Here is a 27,652-nt window from a genome sequence, read left to right as displayed (position 1 = left end):
TTTGATAGGGATTGCATTGAATCTGTAGATTGCTTTGGGTAGTATAGTCATTTTCACAATATTGATTCTTCCAATCCAAGAACATGGTATATCTCTCCATCTGTTTGTGTCATCTTTGATTTCTTTCATCAGTGTCTTATAGTTTTCTGAGTACAGGTCTTTTACCTCCTTAGGTAGGTTTATTCCTAAGCATTTTATTCTTTTTGTTGCAATGGTAAATGGGATTGTTTCCTTAATTTCTCTTTCTGATCTTTCATTGTTAGTGTATAGGAATGCAAGAGATTTCTGTGCATTAATTTTGTAACCTGCAACTTTACCAAATTGATTGATTAGCTCTAGTAGTTTTCTGGTGGCATCTTTAGGATTCTCTATGTATAGTATCATGTCATCTGCACGCAGTGACAGTTTTACTTCTTCTTTTCCAATTTGTATTCATTTTATTTCTTTTTCTTCTCTGATTGCTTTGGCTGGACTTCCAAAATTATGTTGAATAATAGTGGTGAGAGTGGACATCCTTGTCTTGTTCCTGATCTTAGAGGAAATGCTTTCAGTTTTTCACCATTGAGAATGATGTCTGCTGTGCCTTTGTCGTATATGGCCTTTATTATGTTGAGGTAGGTTCCCTCTATGCCCACTTTCGGGAGAGTTGTTATCACAAATGGGTGTTGTATTTTGTCAAAAGCTTTTTCTGCATCTATTGAGATGATCATATGGTTTTTATTCTTCAATTTGTTAATATGATGTACCACATTGATTGATTTGCATATATTGAAGAATCCTTGCATCCCTGGGATAAATCCCACTTGATCATGATGTATGATTCTTTTAATGTGTTGTTGGATTCTGTTTGCTACTATTTTGTTGAGAATTTTTGCATCTATATTCATCAGTGTTATTGGTCTGTAATTTTCTTTTTTTGTAGTATCTTTGTCTGGTTTTGGTGTCAGGGTGATGGTGGCATCATAGAATGAGTTTGCGAGTTTTCCTTCCTCTGCAATTTTTTGGAAGAGTTTGAGAAGGATGGCTGTTAGCTCTTCTCTAAATGTTTGATAGAATTAACCTGTGAAGCCATCTGGCCCTGGACTTTTGTTTGTTAGAAGATTTTAAATCACAGTTTTAATTTCATGACTTGTGATTGGTCTGTTCACATTTTCTATTTCTTCCTGGTTCAGTCTTGGAAGGTTATACCTTTCTAAGAATTTGTCCATTTCTTCCAGGTTGTCCATTTTATTGTCATAGAGTTGCTTGTAGTAGTCTCTTAGGGTGCTTTGTATTACTGTGGTGTCCGTTGTAACTTCTCCTTTTTCATTTCTAATTTTATTGATTTGAGTCCCCTCCCTCTTTTTCTTGATGAGTCTGGGTAAAGGTTTATCAATTTTGTTTATCTTCTCAAAGAACCAGTTTTTAGTTTTATTGATCTTTGCTATTGTTTTCTTTGTTTCTATTTCATTTATTTCTCTTTTTTTAAGTTTTTAAATAAATTTATTTATTTTATTTTTGGCTGTGTTGTGTCTTCATTACTGTATGTGGGCTTTTATCTAGTTGCGGCAAGCAGAGGTTATCTTTGTTGCAGTGCGCAGGCTTCGCATTGCAGTGGCTTCTCTTGTTGTGTAGCATGGGCTCTAGGCACGCAGGCTTCAGTTGTTGTGGCATGTAGGCCAGTAGTTGTGACTTGCAGGCCCTAGAGCGCAGGATCAGTAGTTGTGGCACACGGGCTTAGTTGCTCTGCGACATGTGGGATCTTCACAGACCAGGGCTTGAACCCGTGTCCCCTGCATTAGCAGGCAGATTCTTAACCACTGTGCCACCAGGGAAGCCCCTATTTCATGTACTTCTGCTCTGATCTTTATGATTTCTTTCCTTCTACTAATTTTGGGTTTTGTTTGTTCTTCTTTCTCTAGTTCCTTTAGGTGTAAGATTAGATTGCTTATCTGAGATGTTTCTTATTCCTTGAGCTAGGCTTGTACTGCTATAAACTTCCTTCTTAGAACTTCTTTTTCTGCATCCCATAGGTTTTGGATTGTCCTGTTTTCATTGTAATTTGTCTCTAGGTATTTTTTTATTTCTTCTTTGATTTCTTTAGTGATCTCTTGGTTATTTAGTAACGTATTGTTTAGCCTCCATGTGTTTGTGTTTTTTATGTTTTTTTTCGCCATAATTGATTTCTAATCTCATAATGTTGTGGTTGGAAAAGATGCTTGCTATGATTCCAATTTTCTTAAATTTACTGAGACTTGATTTGTGACCCAAGATATGATCAATACTGGAGAATATTCCATGTGCACTTGAGAAGAAAGTGTAATATGCTGTTTTTGGATGGAATGTCCTTTAAATATCAATTAAATCTATCTGGTCTATTGTGTCATTTAAAGCTTCTGTTTTCTTATTAATTTTCTGTTTGGATGATCTGTCCATTGGTGTAAGTGAGGTGTTAAAGTCCCCCACTATTATTGTGTTACTGTCAATTTCCTCTTTTATACCTGTTAGCAGTTGCCTTATGTATTGAGGTGCTCTCATGTTGGGTGCATATATATTTATAATTGTTATATCTTCTTCTCAGATTGATCCTTTGATCATTATGTAGTGTCCTTCCTTGTCTCTGTAACATTATTTATTTTAAAGTCTATTTTATCTGATATAAGTATTGCTACTCCAGCTTTCTTTTGATTTCCATTTGCATAGAATACATTTTTCCATCCCCTCACTTTCAGTCTGTATGTGTCCCTAGGTCTGAAGTGGGTCTCTTGTAGACAGCATACATATGGGTCTTGCTTTTGTATCCATTCAGCAAGCCTGTGTCTTTTGGTTGGAGCATTTAATCCATTCACATTTAAGGTAATTATCAATATGTATGCTCCTATTCCATTTTCTTAATTGTTATGGGTTTGTTTTTGTAGGTCCTTTTCTTGTGTTCCCACTTAGAGAAGTTCCTTTAGAATTTGTTGTAGAGCTGGTTTGCTGGTGCTGAATTCTCTTAGCTTTTGTTTGTCTGTAAAGCTTTTGATTTCCCCCATCGAATCTGAATGAGATCCTTGCCGGGTAGAGTAATCTTGGTTGTAGATTTTTCCCTTTCATCACTTTAAGTATATCATTCCACTCCCTTCTGGCTTGTAGAGTTTCTGCTGAGAAATCAGCTTTTAACCTTATGGGAGCTCCCTTGTATGTTATTTGTCGTTTTTCCCTTGTTGCTTTCAGTAATTTTTCTTTGTCTTTAATTTTTGTCAATTTGATTACTATGTGTGTTGGCATGTTTCTCCTTGAGTTTATCCTACCCTGGACTCTCTGCACTTCCTGGACTTGGGTGGCTATTTCCTTTTCCATGTTAAGGAAATTTTCAACTATAATCTCTTCAAATATTTTCTCGGTCCTTCCTCTCTCTCTTCTCCTTCTGGGACCCCTATAATGAGAATGTTGTTGCGTTTAATGTTGTCCCAGAGGTCTCCTAAGCTGTTTTCATTTCTTTTCTTTCTTTTTTCTTTACTCTGTTACCGGGCAGTGGATTTCACCATTCTGTCTTCCGTGTCACTTATCTGTTCTTCTGCCTCAGTTATTCTGCTCTTGGTTTGTTCTAGTGTATTTTTCATTTCAGTTATTGTATTGTTCATCTCTGTTTGTTTGTTCTTTAATTCTTCTAAGTGTTTGTTCTTTAATTCTTTTAGGTCTTTGTTAAACATATCTTGCATCTTCTCAATCTTTGCCCCCATTCTTTTTCCGAGGTCCTGGATCATCTTCACTATCATTATTCTGAATTCTTTTTCTGCAAGGTTGCCTATCTCCACTTCATTTAGTTTTTTGTGGGGGTTTATCTCATTCATTCATCTGGTACAAAGTTCTCTGCCTTTTCATTTTGTCTTTCTTTCTGTGAATGTGGGTTTCCTTCCACAGGTTGCAGAATTGTAGTTCTTCTTGCTTCTGCTGTCTGCCCTCTGGTGGATGAGGCTATCTAAGAGGCTTCTGCAAGCTTCCTGATGGGAGGGACTGGTGGTGGGTAGACTCGGTGTTGCTCTGGTGGGCAGAGCTCAGTAAAACTTTAATCCGCTTGTTTGCTGATGGGTGGGGCTGGTTTCTCTCCCTGTTTGTTGTTTGGCCTGAGGTGACCCAGCACTGGAGACTACCTGGCTCTTTGGTGGGGCTAATGGTGGACTCTGGGAGAACTCACATCAAGGAGCACTTCCCAGAACCTCTGCTGCCAGTGTCCTTGTCCTCATGGTGAGCCACAGCCACCCCCCACCTCTGCAGGAGACCCTCCAACACCAGCAGGTAGGTCTGGTTCAGTCTCCCATGGGGTCCTGCTCCTTCCCCTGGGTCCCAATGTGCACACTACTCTGTGTGTGCCCTCCAAGAGTAGAGTCTCTGTTTCTCCCAGTGCTGTCGAAGTCCTGCAATCAGATCCTGCTAGCCTTCAAAGTCTTTTCCTCTAGGAATTCCTCCTCCCATTGCCGGACCCCCAGGTTGGGAAGCCTGACATGGGGCTCAGAACCTTCACTCCAGTGGGTGGACTTCTGTGGTGTAAGTGTTCTCCAGTTTGTGCATCACCCACCCAGCCATTATGGGATTTGATTTTATTGTGATTGCGCCCCTCCTACCATCTCATTATGGCTTCTCCTTTGTCTTTGGATGTGGGGTATCTTTTCTGGTGAGTTCCAGTGTCTTCCTGTCAGTGATTGTTCAGCAGTTAGTTGTGATTCCATTGTTCTCGCAAGAGGGAGTGAGCGCTCGTCCCTCTACTCTGCCATCCTCTTAAATTGTTTCTTTAATTGTTTTTTTAATTGTCAGCAAATGTTTAGTGATTGTTTACTATGGGGCTGACACTCACTCAGCAGGAAATGAAGACCCAAAAATGAGCCGCAGGGTCAGAGAGGACAGATAAAGGAACAGTCACCAAAAACCCCTATGCAACTATAAATCATGTTACATGCCTTAGTAATAACATGAATACTATTAATAATAATAACTAACATTAACTGGGATGACTATTTGTCAGACACTGAGCTGGGTGGGCTTCAATTCCATCCTCTCATTGAGTCCTCACAGCTCCACAAGGCAGGTGTGTTTATCATCCTTACTTTACAGGTGAAAAAACCTGAGATGCAGAGAAGCTAAGTGACTCGCAAGGAAGAGGCAGAGTTGAGATTTGAATCCAGGTCTGACTCTAGAAAACAGGGGCTTGATCATGAAGTAAAGAGCAAGTTGCTTGAGAGAATGTAAAGGACTTGCCTTCAGTATGGGAAGCTCTCTCTAGGCTCCCTACACCCTCACCCTTTTCCTGCTTTTTTAGTCCAAGGAGGATGACAATACTATTGACCTACTGACTTGGTAACCAAGACTGGGCTGGCTCTGATTCAGAAGCAGAAAATGTCAGACAATTTCACATCTATTTGTTGGGTCATGAAATAGGATTAGGACTGGAGTTAACGTCAGGGATAGGATAATGGTACCTTGCCAACATAATTATATCCTTGCACTCTATGATCAAAACGATTGAGTCAGAAGGTTTTGCATTGTGCCAGAGTCATCTGACTGGCTCCCAAAGAGGCCACCCAGGGTAGTTTTACCTTGATCAATTTACCACAGAGCTGAAACTGTTTCACAGCCAAGTCAGTGTTCTGAGGTTTGTCTGCCTAGAGAAGACTGACTCCCAGCAATCCAACTCATAGGAGGCTGAAGTATATAACCAGATGCCCATATATTCATTAACAGTTGGTGTTAGTCCTCCAGTAACTGGCTGTCTCCTCCCTCAACCAGAGCACCCTTTTCCCAATATAAGCAATCCCTGGGAGCCAAATCAGTCATCAGCAGGCTGGTTGGTGAGTTAAGGGAGGCAGATGTAATCCAAGTCAGGGTGGGGTTTGGAGAGTCATCTCCACCTCACAGCAGGGTATGGTGTGAGTTCCAATTTCACGTTGCTCTTTCCTGGACAGTGGTAGGTAATAAGTGCCGAATTCCAGCCTCTCGGCTTTACCCTACTTCTTTTTCCTTCCTCTTTCTATATGCCAGCCTCATTCTTTCTCTTTGTTTCATGCATTCTCCATAGAATACAATTGATTAGATTGCTGATTATTCAACTGTCATCACATTCCAGCCCTTCCCCCCTAAGATTACATCAAGGACATCACCTTAATGGGTGGGTTGGTTGTTCCCAAGCTCTTCATTCATTTACAGAATTTTTTTGTTTATTCTCAGATATATTTGGTTGAACCATATGGAACTGCTATTTTGGTAGGTTAAAAAACAGATAGCTGCAACTTCCTGTGGTTCAACAAACAGCAGACCTGATCCACTAGGGGTGGGCTTAATGAGTCCAACTCCCTTTTGCAAGTCTTGGTGGTAGGTTTATATATTGGGGGGGGGGTTCAGGGTCATGCATGGCAGCCCTTTACCTCTTTCTGGAAACAGGCTCTTCTGGGTAGCCACTGGTGTCTGGGACCTCATTCCTCTTGTTAACCATTTATCCTCCAACTAGAACCTTAATGTCAGGGACGAGCTAACGAGGGACTTGAGGTTGAGGAGGAAGGTCAAATTTTTGGCTATACATGGCTGACTATGTATTCTAAAGCCAACAAGGAACGATGTTAAGGAACACTTAGATAGTCCATGGTTTGTGCAATCCCCTGTTAATGTGGAAAACTGGGGACTAGTGGAGACATTTTACAAACTTCGGTCAAATGCTTCTGTGACGTAGGCTGTACGCCCAACACCATTCTTACCTTCAAGTGTTTTTGTTACCGAACACAAGGCCATGTGTCCAATGCATAGTGAGGTGAAACAATACCAAAACATCAGAGTCTGGAGCAGAGAAAAGTTTATTGTGGGGCCATGCAAGGAGAGGGGTGGCTCATGCCTTAAAAACCCCAAACTCCCCAGAAGCTTTCAGCAAAGCCCTTTTATAGGAAAGGTAAGAGAGAGGCACGGTTAGTTGCTGCAAACTTCTTGGTGTCAGATCCTTTGTTCTTGAGGTCAGGTCACCATGTTCCTGTAAACCTCCACCAAAACAAGTGCTATCCTCTGTTCTACCTAGAAAGGGCAAGGTTCCAAGGCTCAACTTTCGTCCTCCAAGGTCCAGGCCCTGGCTAAGGGGAAGGGGTCCCTGCATAGGCCGGTTACCCTGCCCAGGAGCATTTGTCCGGCACCCAGTCTGGGTCCTCCCTCCAGTGCCCAGGCCGGGCTGAAGAGTCAGATCTCAGCTGGTGGCGCCCTCAGGGCCGGGTCCCCAGACCCTGCCCAGCCGTCATCACTGCGGGGGCAAGGCGCACAGGACCCCACCGGCCCTCAGGCTCCTCAAGCTGCCCAAACGGGGGCCATGTCCTGCAGAAGACAGCCGCTGCCATTAGGTCACGGAAGTGGGGATGAGGGAGAGGTTCTCGGCTGCTTCAAGGCCTGGGCCTGGCCAATGGGTGCCTGTGGCGAGGGCTCTGGAGCCCTGCAGGACACAGCCCTGTCCCCGGGCCCCCCGGATCACCTGCTGGCCCCGAGGCCGGAGGGCCTGGAGGGTCCCAGGGAGAAAGCCGTGATCCCCCTCTCACCGCACTCTCTGCTGCAAGGACCACTGCAAGGCTGACTGTTGGTGGAGTGGACCTCTAACCCAGGCTCTAAGGGCTGCGCACCCGCCCGGCCCCTATTACATTTTCAATGTGCTATAATTGTATATATATGTGTGTGCTTCCGGCTACCAGTTTACCACACAGTAAGCTCTGTGAGGGAAGGGCCTATATCTGACTTATACTTAACTCCTAACATCAGGCCTGGCGTACAGTAGGTGCTCATTAAATAAATGCTTTACATAAATGAATGAGTTAATGAGTGGATGAATAGTTAAACAACAAATCATGCACATACCAGGAAAGCATCAAACACACATACCAAACCAAAGGTCTCTAGGCCTTTGAAGGTCAGGAACCAGGCCGCCTGTAGAAGTCGGCAGAGGTGTCACCAGAGGAAGTGACCGGAAAGCACCTTCTCCCCAAGTGGAAGAGGTCATCAGTGCCGCAGGCCAGGCAGCAGCTCACAGATCTGAGGGAGGAAGCCACAAAGGAAACGTTACTCCCCATTTCCTGGCAAGTCTTCGGCCAGCATCAGCTGCATTCCTTTGAGCTGAGCGTGTGTGGAATTTCCAGCCTAGGTAGCAGAATGGAACTTGGAATGAACAGCTCAGCAAAAAAGAACCCAGGGATAATGGGGCTGGGCCCAGCTGCCCTCTGCCAGCTCTTGAGCTCATGGAATATTGGAGCCCAGTGGGCCTTGTTGAGGGAGATAAATGATGTCCTTTGGATTATACCACTGCGGAGGACTCAGAGAGAAATTTCCACATTCAGACAGCATTAGGATCCTCAGAAGATGTGCTGAAATACCTGGTAATGTTCCGAGGGCTCGCCACTATTCAACTTTCCATCTACCGAGTACAAATGAAGGTCTGTTTTGCTTTAAAGATGAGGAAGGTCCGAACATTGAGACAGCTGGATGCTTCTTCATGATGAGGACGGGGTGAAGATGAGGATTCAGGGCTCTGTGTAACCCATCTGGAGGAGGGTAGCAAGGGAGATTTCAGAGGAAAACCTGGTAGGAATATATGCTGTCAGTTTCAGGTCAGGGGATTCAAAGTGGAGGAGACTAGCTTCATGGAGGAGAGTATTAACTACAGATAATGACACAACCACAAAGACCCTGGTCTCTCTACTGGCCTGACCTGAGCTTTTTACATATGATCAAGTTTGGGGAGCATGCCATCAATCACACTGAAAGATGTCGTAGGGAATTTCACTGCATTAACCCTCAACTGCTGTACCTCCTCTGCTTTTTCCCATCATTAATTCTTTCAAGACACGGATACATTGATGGGGACCGAAGAAAGGGAGGACTGAATTTCAGTGATTCATATCTAGATGTTTTCTTCTAGATGATAATGGAGTTGAAGGCAGGAATGACAAATTACTCTGCCTGGAACAAAGCACGTTGCCTTAAATATAGCTAAAGAGGTCCTTCACAGACGAGGAAGGAAAGAAATAACAAAAGGAAGGAAGGGAAGGAGGAAGGAGGAAAGCAAGGGAGGGAGAGAAAGGAAGAAAAAGAAATTTGATCAGAGATGTTAACGGAGGTGGGGGAGGGGCAATACTGAACTTGGCCTGCATCACAAGAAGATACCTGGTGTCACAGAAGGAAGCTACCTAGAGACCCATCCCAGGTGGTTGAGGGCAGTTTGTTTGCGGAATTATACGGAAGCTTGCTGTTGGCCAAGGCCAGGCCCTTGATTTGCTTCTTTGACATATTCTAGGCTTAGTACGTTAATAGTAGTGTAGGTGGAGGGGGCATAGGGGAGACAAACTTTAACGGAAAAACTGTAAAGGAAAAGACCAAGAAGTAGCTCCATTTACTGGCTGTGCTCTATCTACCCCACAAGGCTACTAACATAAGTCTGAGTCATTTCCTCAGTGGTTGTGACAGTTCTGTCTTTAGAAGGAGGAAGTGGAAAGTTTAGTACTTTACATTAGAGGCCCTTTTTCATATGCAAGGATTCATTTCATTCTCAAGGCCCAGAAGGTACTTAAATGGGACAACCACATATAGCATGGGCACATTTGGGCCCCATTACTATGGTATGCCATTCCCCTCCTCTTATCAGGGATAAAAAAAAGATAGATTACAGTCATCATCTTGTCAGGGCAGGGGATACTATTTAAATGTAAAATCATTTATCGCATCCAATGTCTATTAAGCACTGCAACTAAGAGGTACTCTTTCCCCAAGTATCTTGCAAGAGCTAACATCTCCATTTTACAGATCAGGAGCTTGAGGGTCAGATTTATTTAGCTTGACCTTGGTAGATATATCAATATCTAGTAGAGGGTGGAGTATAGGTAAAACCAATCTCCTTTTAACTACCTACTGGCTTCCTAAGATCTTTTAGTAAATGAGAACTAAACTTCAAGGCTACTGCTCCTCACTTTCATAACAATCATCCCCTACGATGAAAATGAATAGCTGCCAGACCAGAGAGGGTGAAAGTACAGAGGCCAGCAGAGCGGATGGTACCATCTTTAACATAGCTAGCTTAACACAGGGCCTTTCCGTCTCGCTAAAGTTCAAACGACTACAAAGCCCCAGCTGGCCCCGGACGAGCAGACACACGTGTATCCTACGCATGCGCCCAGACGGGACCTACCCGCCCCTTCGACCGGACCTCTTTAGCCAAGTCACCAACCAGCCCTCTAAATGCCCGCCCCCAAGGCTAAACCTTCGACCAATCGGGAGGCAAGAGTTTTCAGGCACGTCACTTATTTAGCATATACCCTCTCCCCACCCCCAAGCCATGGCCCCGCCCCGTCCGAGACAGGGATTGTCGCTAAAGCACTTCGTTCTGGCATCTGATTGGCTCCCTTGCCAGCCCCGCCTCCGTCTCCTCCCGCCGCCCTCCCCTCCACGCTCCCACACTGGCGGGCGGAGCTAAGTACGCAGGCGCGGGTGCTGCCTCTCTCTTCTGGTGGCCCGCCCGCCCCCCTCCCTCTCCCTCCCCTCCCCAACCCCCTTCCCCTCCTCTCTGGGCCTGCGTGCGCGCGTCCTCCTCCTTCACGCGCCGCCGCTAGCCTAGCACTCTCGCTGGAACCTCTGGCCCGCACGTTCCCTTTGCCCTCCGGCTGCGGAGCGGGCGGGATCCTGCACCGCTGTCGCTGCAGCCCGGGCGGGGCGGCGGCAGCGGCACGCGAGCCCCGAGGAGGGCCGTACCACCGTTCGCCAGCACGCGGGGGGAGCCGCTCGCCCCGCCGCAAACGCCTCGGCGACCCCGCGGGGCTGAGGCGTCGCCGCGCCCGGGAGCTTGAGCGCCGAGCCGGCCTCGACCCCGAGCTCGAAGCCCCGCGGGCAGCGCCCGCCGCCGGCCCCACCCATCCGGGCCGAGGAGGCCGCGACCATGGCTGAGATGGAGGAGCGGAGCCTGGACAACTTCTTCGCCAAGAGAGACAAGAAGAAGAAGAAGGAACGGAGCAACCGGGCGGCGAGCGCCGCGGGTTCGGCGGGCGTCGCCGGCGGGAGCAGCGGAGCCGCGGGCGCGGCGGGCGGTGGGGCGGGCGCGGGGACCCGGCCGGGCGACGGCGGGACCGCGGGCGCGGGGGCCACGGGCCCCGGGGCCGCCACCAAGGTTGTGACAAAGGTGAGGGGCCAGGGAGACTGGGAGTCGGGGCCCGGACCGCGCGCTTGCGCCCATGTGCCCGCCCCCGCCCGCCTGCCTGCTTGCCTGCCCGGGGAAACGGTCGGGAGGGGCGGCTCGGGCCCGGCTGGCGGGCTGATGGGCGCGGAGGCTGCCACGTGACGCGGGCTTCCCACGGCGGGCCGCCTCGCGCTCCCCGCTGGACCCCCGACACCCCGCTCCCGACCCGTGTCGCTTGGCTCGGGCGAGGACGCAGGCTGGCGGCGGCACCCTCCCGGGGAATCGGCCCGGGTCGGAAGTGCATCTATCGAATGACGTCTACTCTGAGTAATTTAGCGTTCTGATTTCAGACCAGTAGTCTGAGCTGAATTTTCTAACAATCACATTTGTGGCAGCTCTAACTGGCACGACTTGGTCTCGAAGCCCGTAAAAGAAAAGTCTCATGGCAGGATTGAGCTAGACGTTTCGTTGTGGGCTTCCTGTTGATTTTATCTGGCGTTTCCTGGTTGCTTTTAAAGTAACAGGTCTCATGAAGGAACGCGGTGGAAGTAAAGTTTACTCACGTTTGTCCTCCAGCCTAGTTGGCCTTGGGATTGAGCAAGGGCTTTGGCCAGAAAACGAGTCCACACTTTAGGTTCCAGCCGCTTGATCCCTTTTTCATAGTCTGATAGTTGTCTTAGTTGTGTTTTTACAAATAGCTTTAATTGACTAAGTGGTACCTGTTTTACAGGATGAAGATGAGTGGAAAGAATTTGAGCAAAAAGAGGTTGATTATAGCGGCCTAAGAGTTCAAGCAATGCAAATAAGGTATGGTCTGGTTACAGATGTGCTTAGATAACCCAAAGGATAGATACTGTATGTTTGGGGTTTTTTAGCCCCAAAACAGCATCACAGTACTCTTGTGTTTTAGATATGCTTATTAGGACTCTAATGGATTGTGCCTATTGCTCTGATGGCAGCCCTTCTATATGCTGATCAAATTAGCTGCCAGCTCTAAAATCCTGTGAGAGCTTGCCTGCTTCAAATCTTGGTTAGGCCTTTTTGAGACAGCTAAAATGGATTTTGTGGTTTCAAAATTTTTACTTTTAATATTGGTGGGTCGAACTTAGTTTTTCTTTTTGTTTCCAAAAATAACGGGTGGTTTTCAGATCCTCTGAGACAGACAAGTTATATATGTATTCGTAATTGAAGCATAGTTAGAGGGAAATAAAGATTTTACGTATTCACACAGTGAAACCAACTTGTGTAATTAGCACTGAGGTCAAGAAACTGAACATTACTGGTAGAGAAGAAAGCCCCCTCGTAGTCACTGTTTTCACCCCTCAAATAACCACTAACCTAACACTAGATTAATTTTCCTAGAAATTTGTGGAAATGGAATCATAGTCTAAGTACATTTTTAAAGTTCAAGAAAACAGTAATTTCTGAAAATTGGATTGGTTGGCTTAGAGGATTTGAAATTAACGTATTTTATCAAGTCCAGTCTATGGTAGTCACATGAACTTCAGATTCACGTAAATAAATGTCATGTTTTTAAGGGTCTCGTGAAGTAGAAAATCCATTGGTTTAGATTAAAAAACTCTTTATTCTGAGTTTCAAGAAATAAGTGATCCCTGGGAATTCCCTGGCAGTCCAGTGGTTAGGACTCAGCAGTCTCATTACCAGAGGCCTTGGGGTCCATCCCTGGTCAGGGAGCTAAAGTCCCGCACGCCACACAGCACAGCCAAAAAAAGAAGTGAACCAGATGCACTGCCTCCCAGTTTGAAGTCTGTGATTTATATATGCCCGTGACTGCCTGGCACAGTGGAGGAAATACTTTTCCTTAACAAAATACTGTCTTTTGACCTCTCTAGATGGTAACATTTATGGTGTTAAATAACTTATTAAAAAACCAGGGCTAACTTTTATGACATTTGTTGGATACTTACCGCAACTAGGTATTCATGTCCTACGTTCTTTCACGTCGCTGTGTGAGCTTAAGCAAAGTGAAACCTGATTGACAGTGGGAAACTTTTAGGAAATGCAGCTTCCCCATGCAGCTTCCCCACATGTGAAATACCTTCCGTGTTGGTGTGAAGTAGAGGTGATTAGACTGGAGGTTTATTCCCAGCCACTTCTTGGCTTTCTTTGTGTGTTAGATGTTTTTTGTTTTTGTTTTTTCTTTCTTTTTTTGGTTGTGTTGGGTCTTTGTTGCTGCGCATGGGCTTTCTCTAGTTGCCGCAAGGGCTACTCTTCATTGCGTTGCGCGGGCTTCTCATTGCCGTGGCTTCTCTTGTTGCAGAGCATGGGCTCTAGGCACATGGTCTTCAGTAGTTGCAGCACACAGGCTCAGTAGTTGTGGCACACGGGCCCTAGAGTGCACGGGCTTCAGTAGTTGCGGTGCACGGGCTTGGTTGCTCCGCGGCATGTGGGATCTTCCCGGACCAGGGATCAAACCCATGTCCCCTGCATTGGCAGGAGGATTCTTAACCACTGCGCCACCAGGGAAGTCCCAATGTTAGATGTTTTTGAAGAGACATAGTTTAGAAAATATCCGTTTTCTTTCTCCTAGGGCTTGACTTTTAAAAATGGGGAGGTAGGGATGTGGAATTATTAACAGCCATTTGTGATAGTGGAACTGCCTGTGTGTTTGGTTCCTGTGTTCTGTTGTAGAATAAGGCTCTTGCTCTGCCTTTCCTGACTGCAGGCCCTAGACTGCATGTTCTCGAAGACTCAGACTTACTGAGCAATAGCAGCCCTTTCTGAGGGAAAGGTTTCAAGTTCATTGAATGCTAGAAGTTCATGAGGATATTTAAACTGCACCTATTTTTGTCATTGAATATATATCCCATATCCATTCAAGGTTATTTTTTCTTCATTTTTGGCTACTCCCGAGGTGGTGAAACATTTCTAAAATCACTTATATCCTTCACCTTTGCCAGGGGCATAAGTAAATCTCAGCTACTATGAGCATTAAGGTCTGCTTGACCTGAAGTAGACCAGCTTTTTTGTACTGCATTTTTCATTATTTAGCATCTAGTCATTGCCCCTAAGTGGCCATCCAGAGATCTTTCTCTTACCTGCTAACATTGAGAAACATACCTTCTTCAGGAAGCTGTTTTTGTGGATTCTCAGTCACTGTGGAGTCTGGGGTCTATCTCCATTGCCTTCATAAATCAACAGAGGGGAATCTAATGGCTTCCAGGGAAGGCTTGAGAGTGAGAAGCCATCAGAGGGTTAATAATAATGACAAAAACTTTCACTTTATACAGCTGACCCTTGAACAACATGGGTTTGAACTGCATGGGTCCACTTATATGCAGATATTTTTCAATAGTAAATGCTGTATTACACGACCTGCAGTTGGTTGAATCTACCCATACGGAGGAACCGCAGATGAGGCATGTTAACACCCCTGTTGTTCAAGGGTCAACCATGTACTGAATATCTTTATAAACTTTGTATTAAATGTTCTTGACATTGAAACTCAGTAGGAGTGGGAGTCGACAAGGAAAGACGCATTGGTTCAATAGAATGGGAAGTAGGTTACTCACACAAATAGGATATAGTTGATAATGTAGCAAAAACATGGACTTTAGGGAAAGACAAACCTGGGCTTGCATTTTAGCCCTGCTGCTTATGTGTGACCTTGGGCGAGTTACTTTACTTGTGAATGTTATCTGCAAAATTGAGATGACTACTCAGGATTTTTGTGAGGATTTTGAACAGGATGTTCATAATATATCCACTTGGTTAATGTTAATCAACCTCTATTTAGTGGGTAAATTAGAATGTCTTACTCTTGAGAATTTCTCTGCTATTTAACCATGAGGCACCCGCTTTATGATACCAATATTTGAGGAGAAGGGGTAGTGGAGGCACATAATATTATCATGACTAAAGTCCTACTCTGGTGAGTCAGTTCACTATGGACTTAATAGAAGAACATGACATGTTCAGGTTGGCATTAGTATAACCATACAAAGAGAAATCCTTCTCAGAGTTGCTGGAGATCTTGAATGATTGTCTTTTATGACTTGGTCTTATCTTTTGGGCAGAAGCCCTTAAAAGGGGAGAGAAATGAGATCTCTCCTCTAGAATTGGAGGGGGGTGGTTATGCCTTTAGTTTGTTACCTTTTCTATCCATGAGAGAGACAGCCTTGCTATTTCAATATGAAACAAGGGAAAATGAAACTTTGAAGTTGACTTAAAAATGTCTTGAAATTCTCCATCTATAGTCTTAATTTTTTTTTCTTCCAACTTATTGTGTTGAAAAATTACAAACCTCAGAAAAGTTGCAAGAATAGTAGAATAAGTACCCTTATGCTCTTGCCGGAGATCTACAAATCATTTTTGCCCACACTTACTTTCTCTTTAGCTGCATACAGTCTTAAAAGTTCTTGGCACTAGTCCTCGTAGTAAGTTAGCATGCTGGACGTTTGTTGGAGATGAGTGTGCAATTGAAAGGGGGTAGGTTTTCAGCAGCAGCAAGCATACTGTATTAATGTCCTAGCTCACATTTACCCATTAGCTCAAGATTTAAGTACCAAGAGTATTATGAGGTCATGTGTCAAGTTTTGTGTCTAAGTTAATAAATCTTATTCAAGATCACATCATTGTTTACAGACAAGTTCTGAGAGGGAAGCCATTGAGATGGTGATAAAAGAAGGGGCCTACTGCTTGAGCTTAGATTATTGGTTGATAGTAGGACCTATAGGCCTTTCCCATCTTTAAAATGGATTTGAGGAAGAAAGATTTCATTTACTACTTATTACTAAATGGTGAGCATTTGTCATGTTTCAGTAAAAAATTGAGTCCTTGGAGCCCAATGGTTTTCTAAGAATCTTAAGAAATCTAGACTTTTAAACCCATTAGGTAGAGCTGGTTAAGTTGTCCTTTGAAGAGAAGGAATTATTCCAGCATCCAAGCTGGATTCGTTGCAGCAAATAGTTGTGGGACTGCTGAGTCCTGGATATTGGACGTCGACTGCTGGGTCTCGGAGTTGTAAAAAAAAATAACTCATGCTCTACTGAACACTAGTAGATCATTTCAGTGATGTGTAGGGGCCGTGGAGTCCAGGAGAGACGCTTAGGTCTACCGTGAACGGGTCAAGAAGGAGTCCTTGGATGAAATACAGTGACATTTTAAGCTGCCAGCCATGGCACATCAGGCCATTTCTGTCCCCCCAGTTTACTGTTGTAACAGTGGTTGGATAATAGGGTTAAATCAGTGGAGCTGCCCAGCATTCCGGCTAACGTGCAGTCAAGTCCGGGTTTTGTTTTAGCTGCGTTTGGGGAAGGGGGAGTTAGGATACATAAATTCTCCTGTAATGTCCCTTGAGATAAGGAGGTAAGAATGTTCTGTTCTTTATAAATACACTACCGTAGAATGTATGATCCTGATCAATCTTACTAAAAAAAAGTGAATTTCTCAAATCTCAAAATAGGGAAAATTTTTGTTTCATATTTTAGAGCTATAAAGAGAGTGAAATGAAGTAATAGGCAACCTGAAAGAATATGGGCTCTGGAGTCCCACTGACTTGGCTCTGCTACATTGTAGCCCTGGTGAAGGTACTTAAGTATCTGAGTATCAGTCTCCTCATATGTACAATGGGTCTTCTCCCCGCCTTAGTGTTCTTTCGATTTTTAACTTTGTAAAGCGGGTACAACACTGCCTGGCATAGTAGATGCTCAGTAAATATTCCTTTTTGTAGCATTATCATTCCCCCTACCCCAAAATAGTGCCTTACAGACTAATGCATATTTAAGACAGTATACTTTGGATTGTGATAATGAATTTACAGTAACATTGTAGTTTTTATTTTTATTTTATTTACTTATTTATTTTTTAAGCATTGTAGTTTTTAAAACATCAAATTTAGCTGATGAGACGTTGTATATTATATTTGGGTCAAACGCCAAATTTTAGCCTAGTTGTCTTCAGTGGAAATAATTCTTTGCAACATGTTTTTTGTTCTTTGGCATCTGGAGGTTTGACATTTTCTGGAATATGTAAATATGAAAGAGTAGTAGGCTATTATTTCTATCCTGCCATTGTTACTATAGCACTTTGACAAGGCTCTTAGCATCTCTGGGTCTTATTTCCCCGCTGTTGGATGAAGTGTCTTGACTAGACAATTTCCAATGTTTAGTTTAGCTGATATTTCAGAATCTTACGAAACAAAATACTAAGTTGTCTTGTGCCTATTATCAATATGCAATCCCTCTAATTAAAACAGATCACTCTTATTTTCTAGTGATAGTTTGTAATCTAGAGGTATTTTAGATTTGTGATTTTTTAAAATTCATTTCTTCACTTGTCTCTGAGGGTGAAAAGGTGATGAACACTAGACAGTAAAGGAATCTTCTTTTCTTTGAGACTCTCAGCATTCTATCAGACCAAATTGGAGTTTTTCTTCAAAATTTATTTTTTTGCAGATTAGGAAAACAATGTTTTTGTTCTTTAGAACATTTGAAGAGTATAACAGCATAAAGAAATATGCAAGAATTATTCATAATCCCTTCTGCTTAGGGATAATCGGTGTTAAAATTTTTTTGGTTTTCAGTTTATTGCAAGCTGATAATTCTGGAGTTTAAATATTAAAATAATTTCAGGGAAAAGCTATTTTAATGCAGTGCATTGTTGAAATTAACCATTTCTAAATGTAACTGACCAAATGAAAGCTATCACAGTTTGGGGATATAAGAGTGTAAAAGTGCCATGAAGTCACTTAAATCTTTGTGGGGATCTTATCACCCTGTCTGGCATGGATTGGGTTGCTGTGACATTGCTAACTACATAGTCAATTATAGCTAGGTGAGTAACACCTGTGCTTTTACTAATGGACCAAGCAAATTACATTTTAGTGTAATTACATAGTTGTGGCTTCAGAGGTGGGTAACTTTTTAAAAAAACTTCTTTTGGGACAATTTTGATACTTGGATACCACTGTTAGACTCCTGGATAAATTATGACTTTCATACTCTTACCTGATCATTCTACTTAAAAGCTTTAGGAAGCAAGGTCATACTGCTTAGTGTCCATTTTAAAAGAACATGTTTTCATGTTGCTTTTTTTTTTTTAATGAAAACTGTGTTTTTTCTTATTGTAAAGGTGGTATATGTGGTGCTTATATGAAAACTCAAATACTAAAATGCTGGAGAGGGTGTGGAGAAAAGGGAACCCTCTTGCACTGTTGGTGGGAATTAATACAGCCACTATGGAGAACAGTATGGAGGTTCCTTAAAAAACTAAAAATAGAACTACTGTATGACCCAGCAATCCCACTACTGGGCATATACCCTGAGAAAACCATAATTCAAAAAGAGTCATGTACCACAATGTTCATTGCAGCTCTATTTACAGTAGCCAGGACATGGGAGCAACCTAAGTGTGCATCAACAGGTGAATGGATAAAGAAGATGTGGCACACATATACAATGGAATATTACTCAGCCATAAAAAGAAACGAAATTGAGTTATTTGTAGTGAGGTGGATGGACCTAGAGACTGTCAAACAGAGTGAAGTAAGTCAGAAAGAGAAAAATAAGTACTGTATGCTAACACATATATCTGGAATCTAAAAAAAAAAAAAAAAAAAGTTCTGAAGACCCTAGGGGCAGGACAAGAATAAAGACACAGACGTAGAGAATGGACTTGAGAACACGGGGAGGGGGAAGGGTAAGCAGGGACGAAGTGAGAGAGTGGCATGGACTTATATATACTACCAAACGTAAAATAGATAGCTAGTGGGGAGCAGCCGCATAGCACAGGGAGATCAGCTCGGTGCTTTGAGACCACCTAGAGGGGTGGGATAGGGAGGGTGGGAGGGAGACGCAAGAGGGAGGGGATATGGGAACATATGTATATGTATAGCTGATTCACTTTGTTATAAAGCAGAAACTAACACAGCATTGTAAAGCAATTATACTCCAATAAAGATGTTTTAAAAATAATTAATAAATAAATAAAAAGCATGTAATACCAAATGCTTACGGCACTTACCATGTGCCAGGCACTGTTCTCAGTGCTTTATGTCTGTTAATCAATCTTCATAATGGGGCTGTTACCCCCTTTTTACACGAGGAGACTGAGGCATACAGAAGTTAGATGCCGTACTTAGTCTTCCTGGCTAGTAAATGGCAGAGCCTGGATGTATTGAACCAGGCAGTTTGGCTTTAAAATCTGCTCATAACTGCTTGCTCCATGAAGAGAATAAAGTCATGCATTCTAGCACCCACTTTTTAACATTTACCCAAGAAATCATTCTAGTTGTCTTTCTACCTATATTAGGTGCATAGATTTTTAGTATTGATACATTGTTGGTTTATGTGACATTATTACTTCCATGTTAGTGTAGGCCTAACATCATTTTAAATGGCTCCATGGGATTCTATTATGTATTAGCAAAAAGGAAGACTGAAGGCTGGCTTAGCCATACTCCCCACGCTTTTTTCCTCTCAAACTATAGTCTTTAGTAAAATCATGCTCTAAATGCAGATTGAAATAAGTTTGTTCCCTCGTCCGCTTTCTGTTGCCACTCCAGGCCTCTAAATTCTGGAATCATCTCTGGTTGGTGGGCAATATGTGATGGTACTATTATATGAGTGTCTTTAAAGAAGACCATTAGCTATTCAAGAAATTTGTTATATAGCCAGGACTTATTTTAATAGACATGGAAAGAAAGCACCCTTAGATGTCATTTTGCAGAAACCAGGATATGCCCTGATGTTCCCAAGGTCACAGTCAGGGTGGGAGTCATATATACATTGTTATGGCCATTGTCATGGATCAGATATCAAAAGGAGAAAATGTCTGAAAGAGTGGAAGGCCAGGGACAGAGCTTTAGGCAGCAGCATGTAGCTTTTTGTTTTTTTTCTTTTTGTTGCGTTGGGTCTTCACAGCTGTGCACGGGTTTTCTCTTTGTTGCGGTGCACAGGCATCTCATTGCATTGGCTTCTTGTTGAGGGGCATGGGCTCTAGGCACACGGGCTTCAGTAGTTGCAGCATGCAGGTTCAGTAGTTGCAGCATGTGAGCCCTAGAGCATGGGGGCTTCAGTAGTCGAGGCACATGGGCTCAGTAGTTGCAGTGCGTGGGCTTCAGTAGTTATGGCACACGGGCTTAGTTCCTCCGCGGCATGTGGGATCTTCCTGGACCAGGGCTCGAACCCGTGTCCCCTGCATTGGCAGGCGGATTCTTAACCACTGCGCCACCAGGGAAGTCCTGCAGCCTGTTTTTTTAATAGAGGAAAGGACAGATTGATGACAGAGATTGATAAGCTGAAGACCTAGGAAACACCACCACTGTCATGGAAAGTAATCCAGGGAGAAGGTTGGTGGTCTGTGCCAGGTGCATCATCTTCAAGGGCAAAGAGTTGCAAAAAGGAAGTTTGCTTTGGCAGTTACCTTTGTGCTGTCAAGCCGGCGGTATAGAGAGGCAAGATACATGAACTTGATAATTGAGCACAGTCAGGCTTACATAAAATAGTAATAAGTAGTCCAACACAAGGAGAAATAATCAAAGATACCTTGCAGAGATCACAGACTTCTGACTCAAGTCAATTCAAGAATAAAGAAAGAGGGACTTGCCTGGCAGCCCAGTGGTTAAGAATTTGCCTTCCAATGCAGGAGCTGTGGGTTCAGTCCCTGGTCGTGGAGCTAAGATACCACATGCCTTGTGGCCAAAAAACCAAGAAAACATAAAACAGAAGCAATATTGTAACAAATTCAGTAAAGACATTAAAAATGGTCCACATCAAATCTTAAAAAATTAAAAATGGGAATTAAATAGAACAGTTCAGTCAGTCTTAGAATGGTATGTTACCACTGAGGATATATTTTGCATTTATAATCACTAGTGAGCCAAAGACTGAGTTCTTGTATTCTTTTCTTTAAATGGGTGGCACGTCTCTGATGTTAGGGACCAGTTCTGTATATTTCCTATGTCTAGACAGTAGAGACTGACACTAATAAAGTATGAAGCACTGATGTAAATACTGAATGCTAACTTGTTTTCCTCTGTTGGAATGTGAATTAATTTTGAGAGTATTTTTTTACATGTACTAAAGGATTAGCAAATGAAATTATACAACTTTTAAAACCCATTCATTTGATCACTAAAAATATGCTTACCATAAGTGCCTGTTTGTACACTTTGGTCCTAGAAAAAAATCAAGTAATTGTACTTTTAATCTTTCAAGTTGCCCTTTTCTCTACATTTCAGGCTAGATTGACCTCTCTTCCCTCCCTTAGTAGGGGCTGCTATAAATAATCAACACAGATTGTTAAAAGCCTGACATGTCAGTATAAATATTTCTAGATGTTCTTGAGTGTATGGAGTTTGCAAAAAGGGAAACGGAGACTGTCAGACAGAGAGGTTTTCTGAACCTTTTTCCAGCAGTGAATCCTTTTACATGAAGTCCTAATGCATAAAATAGATAAATTCCCTAATTCTTCCTCTCTTTTTTTTAAAACAAGTGAGGCGTTTGGGCTTGAAGAGGTTAAGTACCTTCTCCAGAATCACAGATCGTTATTGATAGAATTAAGGATGTGGACTGACAGTTTTCCTGGTGTTTCTGTAATTGAATTCACTTGTTTATTTTCCAATAGTGAAAAGGAAGAAGATGAAAATGAAAAAAGAGAAGATCCAGGTGATAACTGGGAAGAAGGCGGAGGAGGTGGTGGTGGTGTAGAAAAATCTTCAGGTCCCTGGAATAAAACAGCTCCGGTACAAGCACCTCCTGCTCCAGTAGTTGGTAATCTTCATATTTCATTTTCATAAAGATGTCTCTTTGTGTATAATTTTATATGCAGTCAGCTTTCAACTAAATGCATGCTTGCACTGGGTGAGTAGGGTCTTTCCATTCCTAGGAGAGAGATTTGTGCCTGATCTAAAGACTTTCATATCCTCAATAAAGAAATTTGGAAGTTAAGGCTGTAGGCTGCTTAAATCTTACTGCAGTCCTATAGCTTGACAGATTTACATGTTTAAGCCTTTTTTTTTTCAATGTTTGACGGCTGACTAAGGAATATTGGGTACCTATGTCTTTTTTTTTCCATTCCCCATTTTACTCTGTCTGAAGAATGAATTCTCAGAAGGGTGGATTTTATGACTCCCGAGAGGATGAAAAGTGCTTCTTGGCTCGGGGGAGAGTGGGAATGGTAAAGAAATCTTAGATCTTACAGTGGTTTGTGGCCCATCAGAGGGCCAGGGTATGTAAACATATGTACAGTGTATCTGTGGTATTAACATTTTTTGCTTGGGGCATGGGGATGGTACTATTTAGGAGAAAGTTGTCTAAAAGTCTCTTTTAGGAAAGCAATAAAGAAAATATTTTGAGAAATAATGCTCTAATGTATACCCATTTTATACAGAATAATATAAAGAATAACAAATCACCCCAAATGTTACTGTCCAAAGATCACAGATTACTACCATGCATAGTTTTTGCATGTTTCTTTCTAGCTGCATTACACTTGAGCTAATAAATCATGTAGAGATGTTCATTTGAAAGGAAGCTTTTGATAACTAGAAAACCTGTAAAACACTGAATTCATGTTTAGGATCTGAGGGCGAATGGTATGTAAGAAAAGCTGGAAGGCTGTGTCCCCAAAATCTTGATCATGGTACAAGACTTTGGGCTGCTTAATTTTTTCTCCTGTTTTATTAGAAAATAAAAAATTCATTGATGATGTAAAAGTGGTCATACTTTGAAAGGTAGTCCCTGATGAGGCCTGTCTCCCAGGACCAGCAGGTTCCTTTCCCACTTCCAATAAGTTGATTTAATAGAACTCATTTACATGGATAATTAAAATTGTACATGGAAGAGAAATTGGAAGACTACTTTTACCCTAGAAAAATAGGCCTTTGCTTTTGGACATTTCCTTAGATAACTTTTCTTCTGTTGTTCAGAGACCCTTAATGTAAGTATTGTTTTTTTCCATAACTTTTAAAATTATCAGGAATTCAGGAGTAGCTTATTAAACCACCAAGCACTTGAATAGTTTCTCTAAACTGTTTTGAAATGTTAGTTACAGAACCCCCAGAACCGACAATGACTAGTGGTGTGTATAGGCCTCCTGGGGCCAGGTTGACCACAACAAGGAAAGCACCCCAAGGACCACCAGAAATCTACAGTGATACACAGTTCCCATCCCTGCAGTCCACTGCCAAGCATGTAGAAAGCCGGAAGTAAGTATTCTCAATATTGTGGTTTGGAGCCCTATCCTTTGGCCAGGGAGTGGGGTATTTGGGATTTGAAAACCCAAGCTGCAGCTGAGAGGCAACTGAGAATTAAGGTGGGATTTGTATGCCCAGGACTGGGGGGAGAAGGGGGGAAGGACCGGGATGGGGGGGCGAGAGGAAAGAGCACCAAAGACAGACTTCGTCTGCAAGTGTCCCTTATCCCTAGTCTGTGTCGTTCTGTAGCCATGACAAGTCTCATCCAGTGAGAATTCTTAATAAATATTAAGTACATTATTGCTGCTTCTATGTTCCTTGTAATATAGAAACTAGAAAAGTCAGCAATATTTCATTATATTCCCAGTTAATGTGAGTCGATGAAAGATGTTGGCATTTATAAATCTAATATTACAAATAATCTTATTTCAGCAGGTACTTAAAATGAATGCTACCTGGAGTTAAATGACCACATATGGCACATCCACATCTTATTTAGGGACATGAATTTTTTACAGAGTAAAATGGGAAGAAATGTAAATGACCTCAGATGGAAATTTTTCGGGGTGGCTTTTAAATTAAATCCCAGCGCTTTTGCCTCTTTGAGAGCACAGCTGGCTTGAACTTACACCTGTACTTGGCTTGTTCCTCTGTTCCGTCCTCCACGGGAGGCAGGGATTCACCACACTCCCCTTTATCTGACCCACTCCCATAAAGTAGATGTGTGGAGAGTCCTTTGAATAACGAGTAGAACTTTACTTGAATGAGGAAATTGTTGTTCTTACTTTATGCATAAAGAAAGAGATGTGTATTGTCTGTTATTTGCTAAGAGTAACCGTGAGTCTTAGAAGGAATCACCATGTCATTAGACAGCTTTTTAACTTTCCAGTTGTCTTGAAGTTGGTCCCCAAATAGGTTTTCAGTCAATAGTATTCAGTAGATTTGCTACCACAGAAAATAGGACCCTGGAGCTTCAGTACAGTATTCTATACTTCCTGTTCAAGTGAAGCCTGAAAAATGGTTTTGGTAAAAAGGATTTATATACCAGTTTCCCCCTCCTGTCCCATCCTCAAGATTTCTCTAAGGGGTGGCTTTTTTTTAAATTCAAGGAAGGATATTTTCAAAACAACCTAGTGAAGAAGAAATATTTACTGATTACATTTCTTTTCCCTTAGGGATAAAGAAATGGAGAAGAGCTTTGAAGTAGTAAGACACAAAACTAGAGGTAGGGATGAGGTTTCAAAAAACCAGGCCCTTAAACTTCAGCTAGACAACCAGTATGCTGTGCTTGAGAATCAGAAAAGCAGCCACACACAGTACAATTAAGGAATGGTGTTTGCTAACCCTTCTAAGGTAACTAGACCACAGCTAACCACCACGGACAGCCATCATCATCTGATCTCTGCTGGATCTACAACTGATGCAGACTACTCAGTATACGGGACCGGCCCTATTGCACTATGGAAGTTTAAAGTATCACAACTGCTCTTTATGTGTATTGGATTTAGGGGGATTTTCATTGTTAAATAAATGTGTGAACTAGATTCAGCAGTGTTCTTTCAGAGTTACTCTGCAAATACAAAAAAATCAAAAACTGCAGCCAGTGGTCATTTCAAAATCTTTTTATGTTCAGATACTGAGCCTTCGTAAGGGTTGACTACCTCAGATTTGCTGCACTCATTGTGGACTTCATGTGGATCACAACTTCTGGATAAGAAGGTTACAGCTTTTAAGTGTCGATGTGAAACTTGAAACCAGCTCTACTGGATTCCTATCAGAAATCCTGCAGAAAGTCAGCCATCTGGGTTCTGATCTGCTGTAAAAGATGAAGATTTAAGTGACCTTAATTAACCTGTCCTGTGCCCCATTCATAAGGAACACTCTGTAGTGGGTATTAGACTTCCTGGAACATGCCGCTCTCAAAAGAACTGATGTGTTCAGTTTGTCTGTGTAGGGCTGTGATTTATAATTTAAACTTTGAGTTGTATTCTGAGGTAACCACAAATTAAATTCAACCAAACTCGGGTCACCAAGTGGGAAAAGGGGTGTGTGTGGGGGAATAATCTTATTTGTTTTAGTAATTTTTTATTTGGGTAGTGCTTTTTCTATGTTCCATATTAAGGCTTTTTTTTTTTTTTCTTTGACTTGGAATAGTTCTTTGACAGAGCATATTGCTTGACTAAGTAACCTGAAATATGCATTGGAATTGTGAAACGTCTCATGCATTTGCCAATCCCTAGAGCAGGACCAGATGGCCTTTGATATAAAGGGCAGTAGATGCAGGGGCTCTACTTCAGGTGCTGTTAAAGCTTCCTCTCATCAGGTCTAAGTTGTATAGTAAACTGGTGGAAAGAGTATATTTTCTGCTCAGGCCAAGGGAATCACAGATGTGTCCTTATAAATTCAAAGCAGTGAGAGCAGAACCTCAACCTAAAACCCACTGAAGTTTCATGGATCTTGCATGATCTCTGACAAGAATTCCAGATGCACTTGTACCCAAACGTTTAGGGTATTAGACGCAGTGATTGTCCCAGCCTAGCTCTGTCATCAACCTCTTGGTGTGTCTTTTTACGTTGTTCATTTGGAGAGTCAGGGGCGAAAGACAGGTGATGTAGCACTTCTGTTTTTAATGATTACAGCTTAAACTATCCAGTAATTTTTAGTCCTGGGAAAGGCCATCAGGACGCTACCCAGGATTACTGAAAAGTCCTTCCATCTAATGAGATAGTCTGGTAATTTCCTAGTTTTGTTTCTTCGGTTCAATAGAAATACTTCAAAGTGGCATGTGACCACTTGATGCAGAGTCTGGGTTTCTCTATAATAAAATCCCTTTGCCAAATGTAGGAGTTGCAGACGTGCTGCTGGCAAGAGTGAAGCAAATGGGTGAGTAAAACTATCCTGATGTGGGAGCATTTTCCTCTAGGAGTTCAGTCTTAATAAGTGTCAGTGCAGGAATCGCACTCCTAGGAGTGTTAGAGAGTCATCTGCTGTCAGATGCGAACCATATCTGGGCAGTAATGGCATTGAAATGGCAGGCAGGATGCCTACGTTCTGGTGTACTTGGGTGAGTAGTTGAGCCAGCCAAGGAGAGGTTGGATGAGTGAGAAAGGACTCTTGGTTCATCTGAAGACTTCATTTGAGAACCAAAAATCTTTTAACAAATAACCTCTTGGACCCTGAGCCACATATTTCCCCTAAAAAGTATGCATTTTTTTCCAGCTAAGTTTCGTTGGGGTTTATGTTATTGAGGAATGAACTGAGATGAATATGTGGAACTGTTACTTAATGGCATAGAAATCTGAAGACCTGCAGGAGATTTAAAAATTCCAACCCTTGTTATAACTTTTTAAAAGATTGTGAAATTATCAAAATGCACATGAATCAAGTTTTAATATGCTGTATGATGGGTGGATGAGGCTGTCCATTGTACCATTTCTTTCTTTGAATTCTCAGGCATGGTTTGGCAGTGGAAAAACTCTGTTAACATTAACAAATTCAATAAAAAGTAAATATGTAGATTTTGGAGTCTGGTGGTTTTTACTCTTAACTGGTAACTGATTATCTTTGAAAATGGAGAATTGATGACATTCCTCCTTTGCTCTAGGAGGCTGATAATGTCATCTCGAGTGACCTTTCCATTTGAGAAATGTTTGTAGAGTACTCTTAATGTTAAAACCAGACCTGGAATGAAATTGGCTGTGAACCTGTGATGAATATTCTTTTCCAGAGATAAACATTGAAATGTACTCTTGTCTTCATTGCTATATTAAATTGTGTTATCTTAGACCATGGTAGGGAAATCTACAGTCTCTACTGTGTAAACTAAAGATTTCAGGGCTTGTCCTCTGAGGAACTTACGAATTTCTCAAATGAGAGCCATTTTTAATTTCAGGATTTAGTCTGGATTATAGTCCCTAAATTTCTAAACTAGAGGAAGTATATTTTCAGTCATTTTTTGGAGTGTAAATTTTTTTGAAATATCAAAAATCAAATACAGGTGTTTTTTTTAACTGAACTGTTCATTTTGGAATGTAAGTATATATTTTTTTCATACCTACAGCTCATTTATTTTGTAACTGGAAGTATGTACCTGTTAATGTTCCTCATCTATTTCACATATCCCCCCACACACCCCTCCCCTCTGGCATGTGTTTTTCTCAGTATCTATGACTGTTTCTGTTATGTTTGGTTTTATTTTATAAATTCCACATATAAGTAAAATCACTATTTGTCTGAACTATTTCACTAAGCATAATACCCTCCAGGCCCATCCATGTTGCTAATGGCAAATATTCATTCTCTTTTATGGCTGTTATTTCATTGTATCTATGTAACACATTTTCTTCATTAGGTTGCTT

General features: G+C 42.2%; 1 protein-coding gene and 1 long non-coding RNA gene across 7 annotated transcripts; one reads left to right on the top strand and one right to left on the bottom strand.

Annotated features, from left to right (window-relative positions):
• Positions 1–6,742: 6,742 nt before the first annotated feature.
• LOC308617616 lies at positions 6,743–8,585 on the bottom strand. Its single transcript, XR_014015892.1, has 3 exons — positions 8,349–8,585; positions 7,861–8,010; positions 6,743–7,014 (listed from the first exon to the last, which is right to left on the bottom strand). It is a non-coding gene; the product is annotated as an uncharacterized lncRNA (long non-coding RNA).
• Positions 8,586–10,573: 1,988 nt separating this feature from the next.
• Positions 10,574–26,810, top strand: CDV3 (CDV3 homolog; the record flags this gene model as incomplete). Of its 6 annotated transcripts, none has more annotated exons than XM_081235291.1 (5): positions 10,581–11,140; positions 11,868–11,944; positions 21,725–21,870; positions 23,153–23,306; positions 24,470–26,810. In XM_081235291.1, the coding sequence occupies exons 1-5, from the start codon at positions 10,901–10,903 to the stop codon at positions 24,618–24,620; spliced, it is 768 nt and encodes a 255-aa protein (XP_081091417.1). In that variant the 5' UTR covers positions 10,581–10,900. The 6 variants fall into 6 exon arrangements, with proteins under 6 accessions (XP_081091421.1, XP_081091417.1, XP_081091418.1 ...); XM_081235292.1 differs by lacking the exon at positions 24,470–26,810 and adding an exon at positions 23,727–24,446 and having other exon boundaries at positions 10,585–11,140; positions 23,147–23,306; XM_081235294.1 differs by having other exon boundaries at positions 10,586–11,140; positions 23,147–23,306; positions 24,648–26,810.
• Between the last annotated feature and the right edge of the window lie 842 nt (positions 26,811–27,652).

The sequence above is a fragment of the Mesoplodon bidens genome (genome assembly GCF_964165515.1).
Source record: "Mesoplodon bidens genome assembly, chromosome: 5".
Lineage (NCBI taxonomy): Eukaryota > Metazoa > Chordata > Mammalia > Artiodactyla > Ziphiidae > Mesoplodon > Mesoplodon bidens.
Note: the sequence above shows the minus strand (reverse complement) of the source record. Positions and strands in the feature narration are given on the sequence as shown.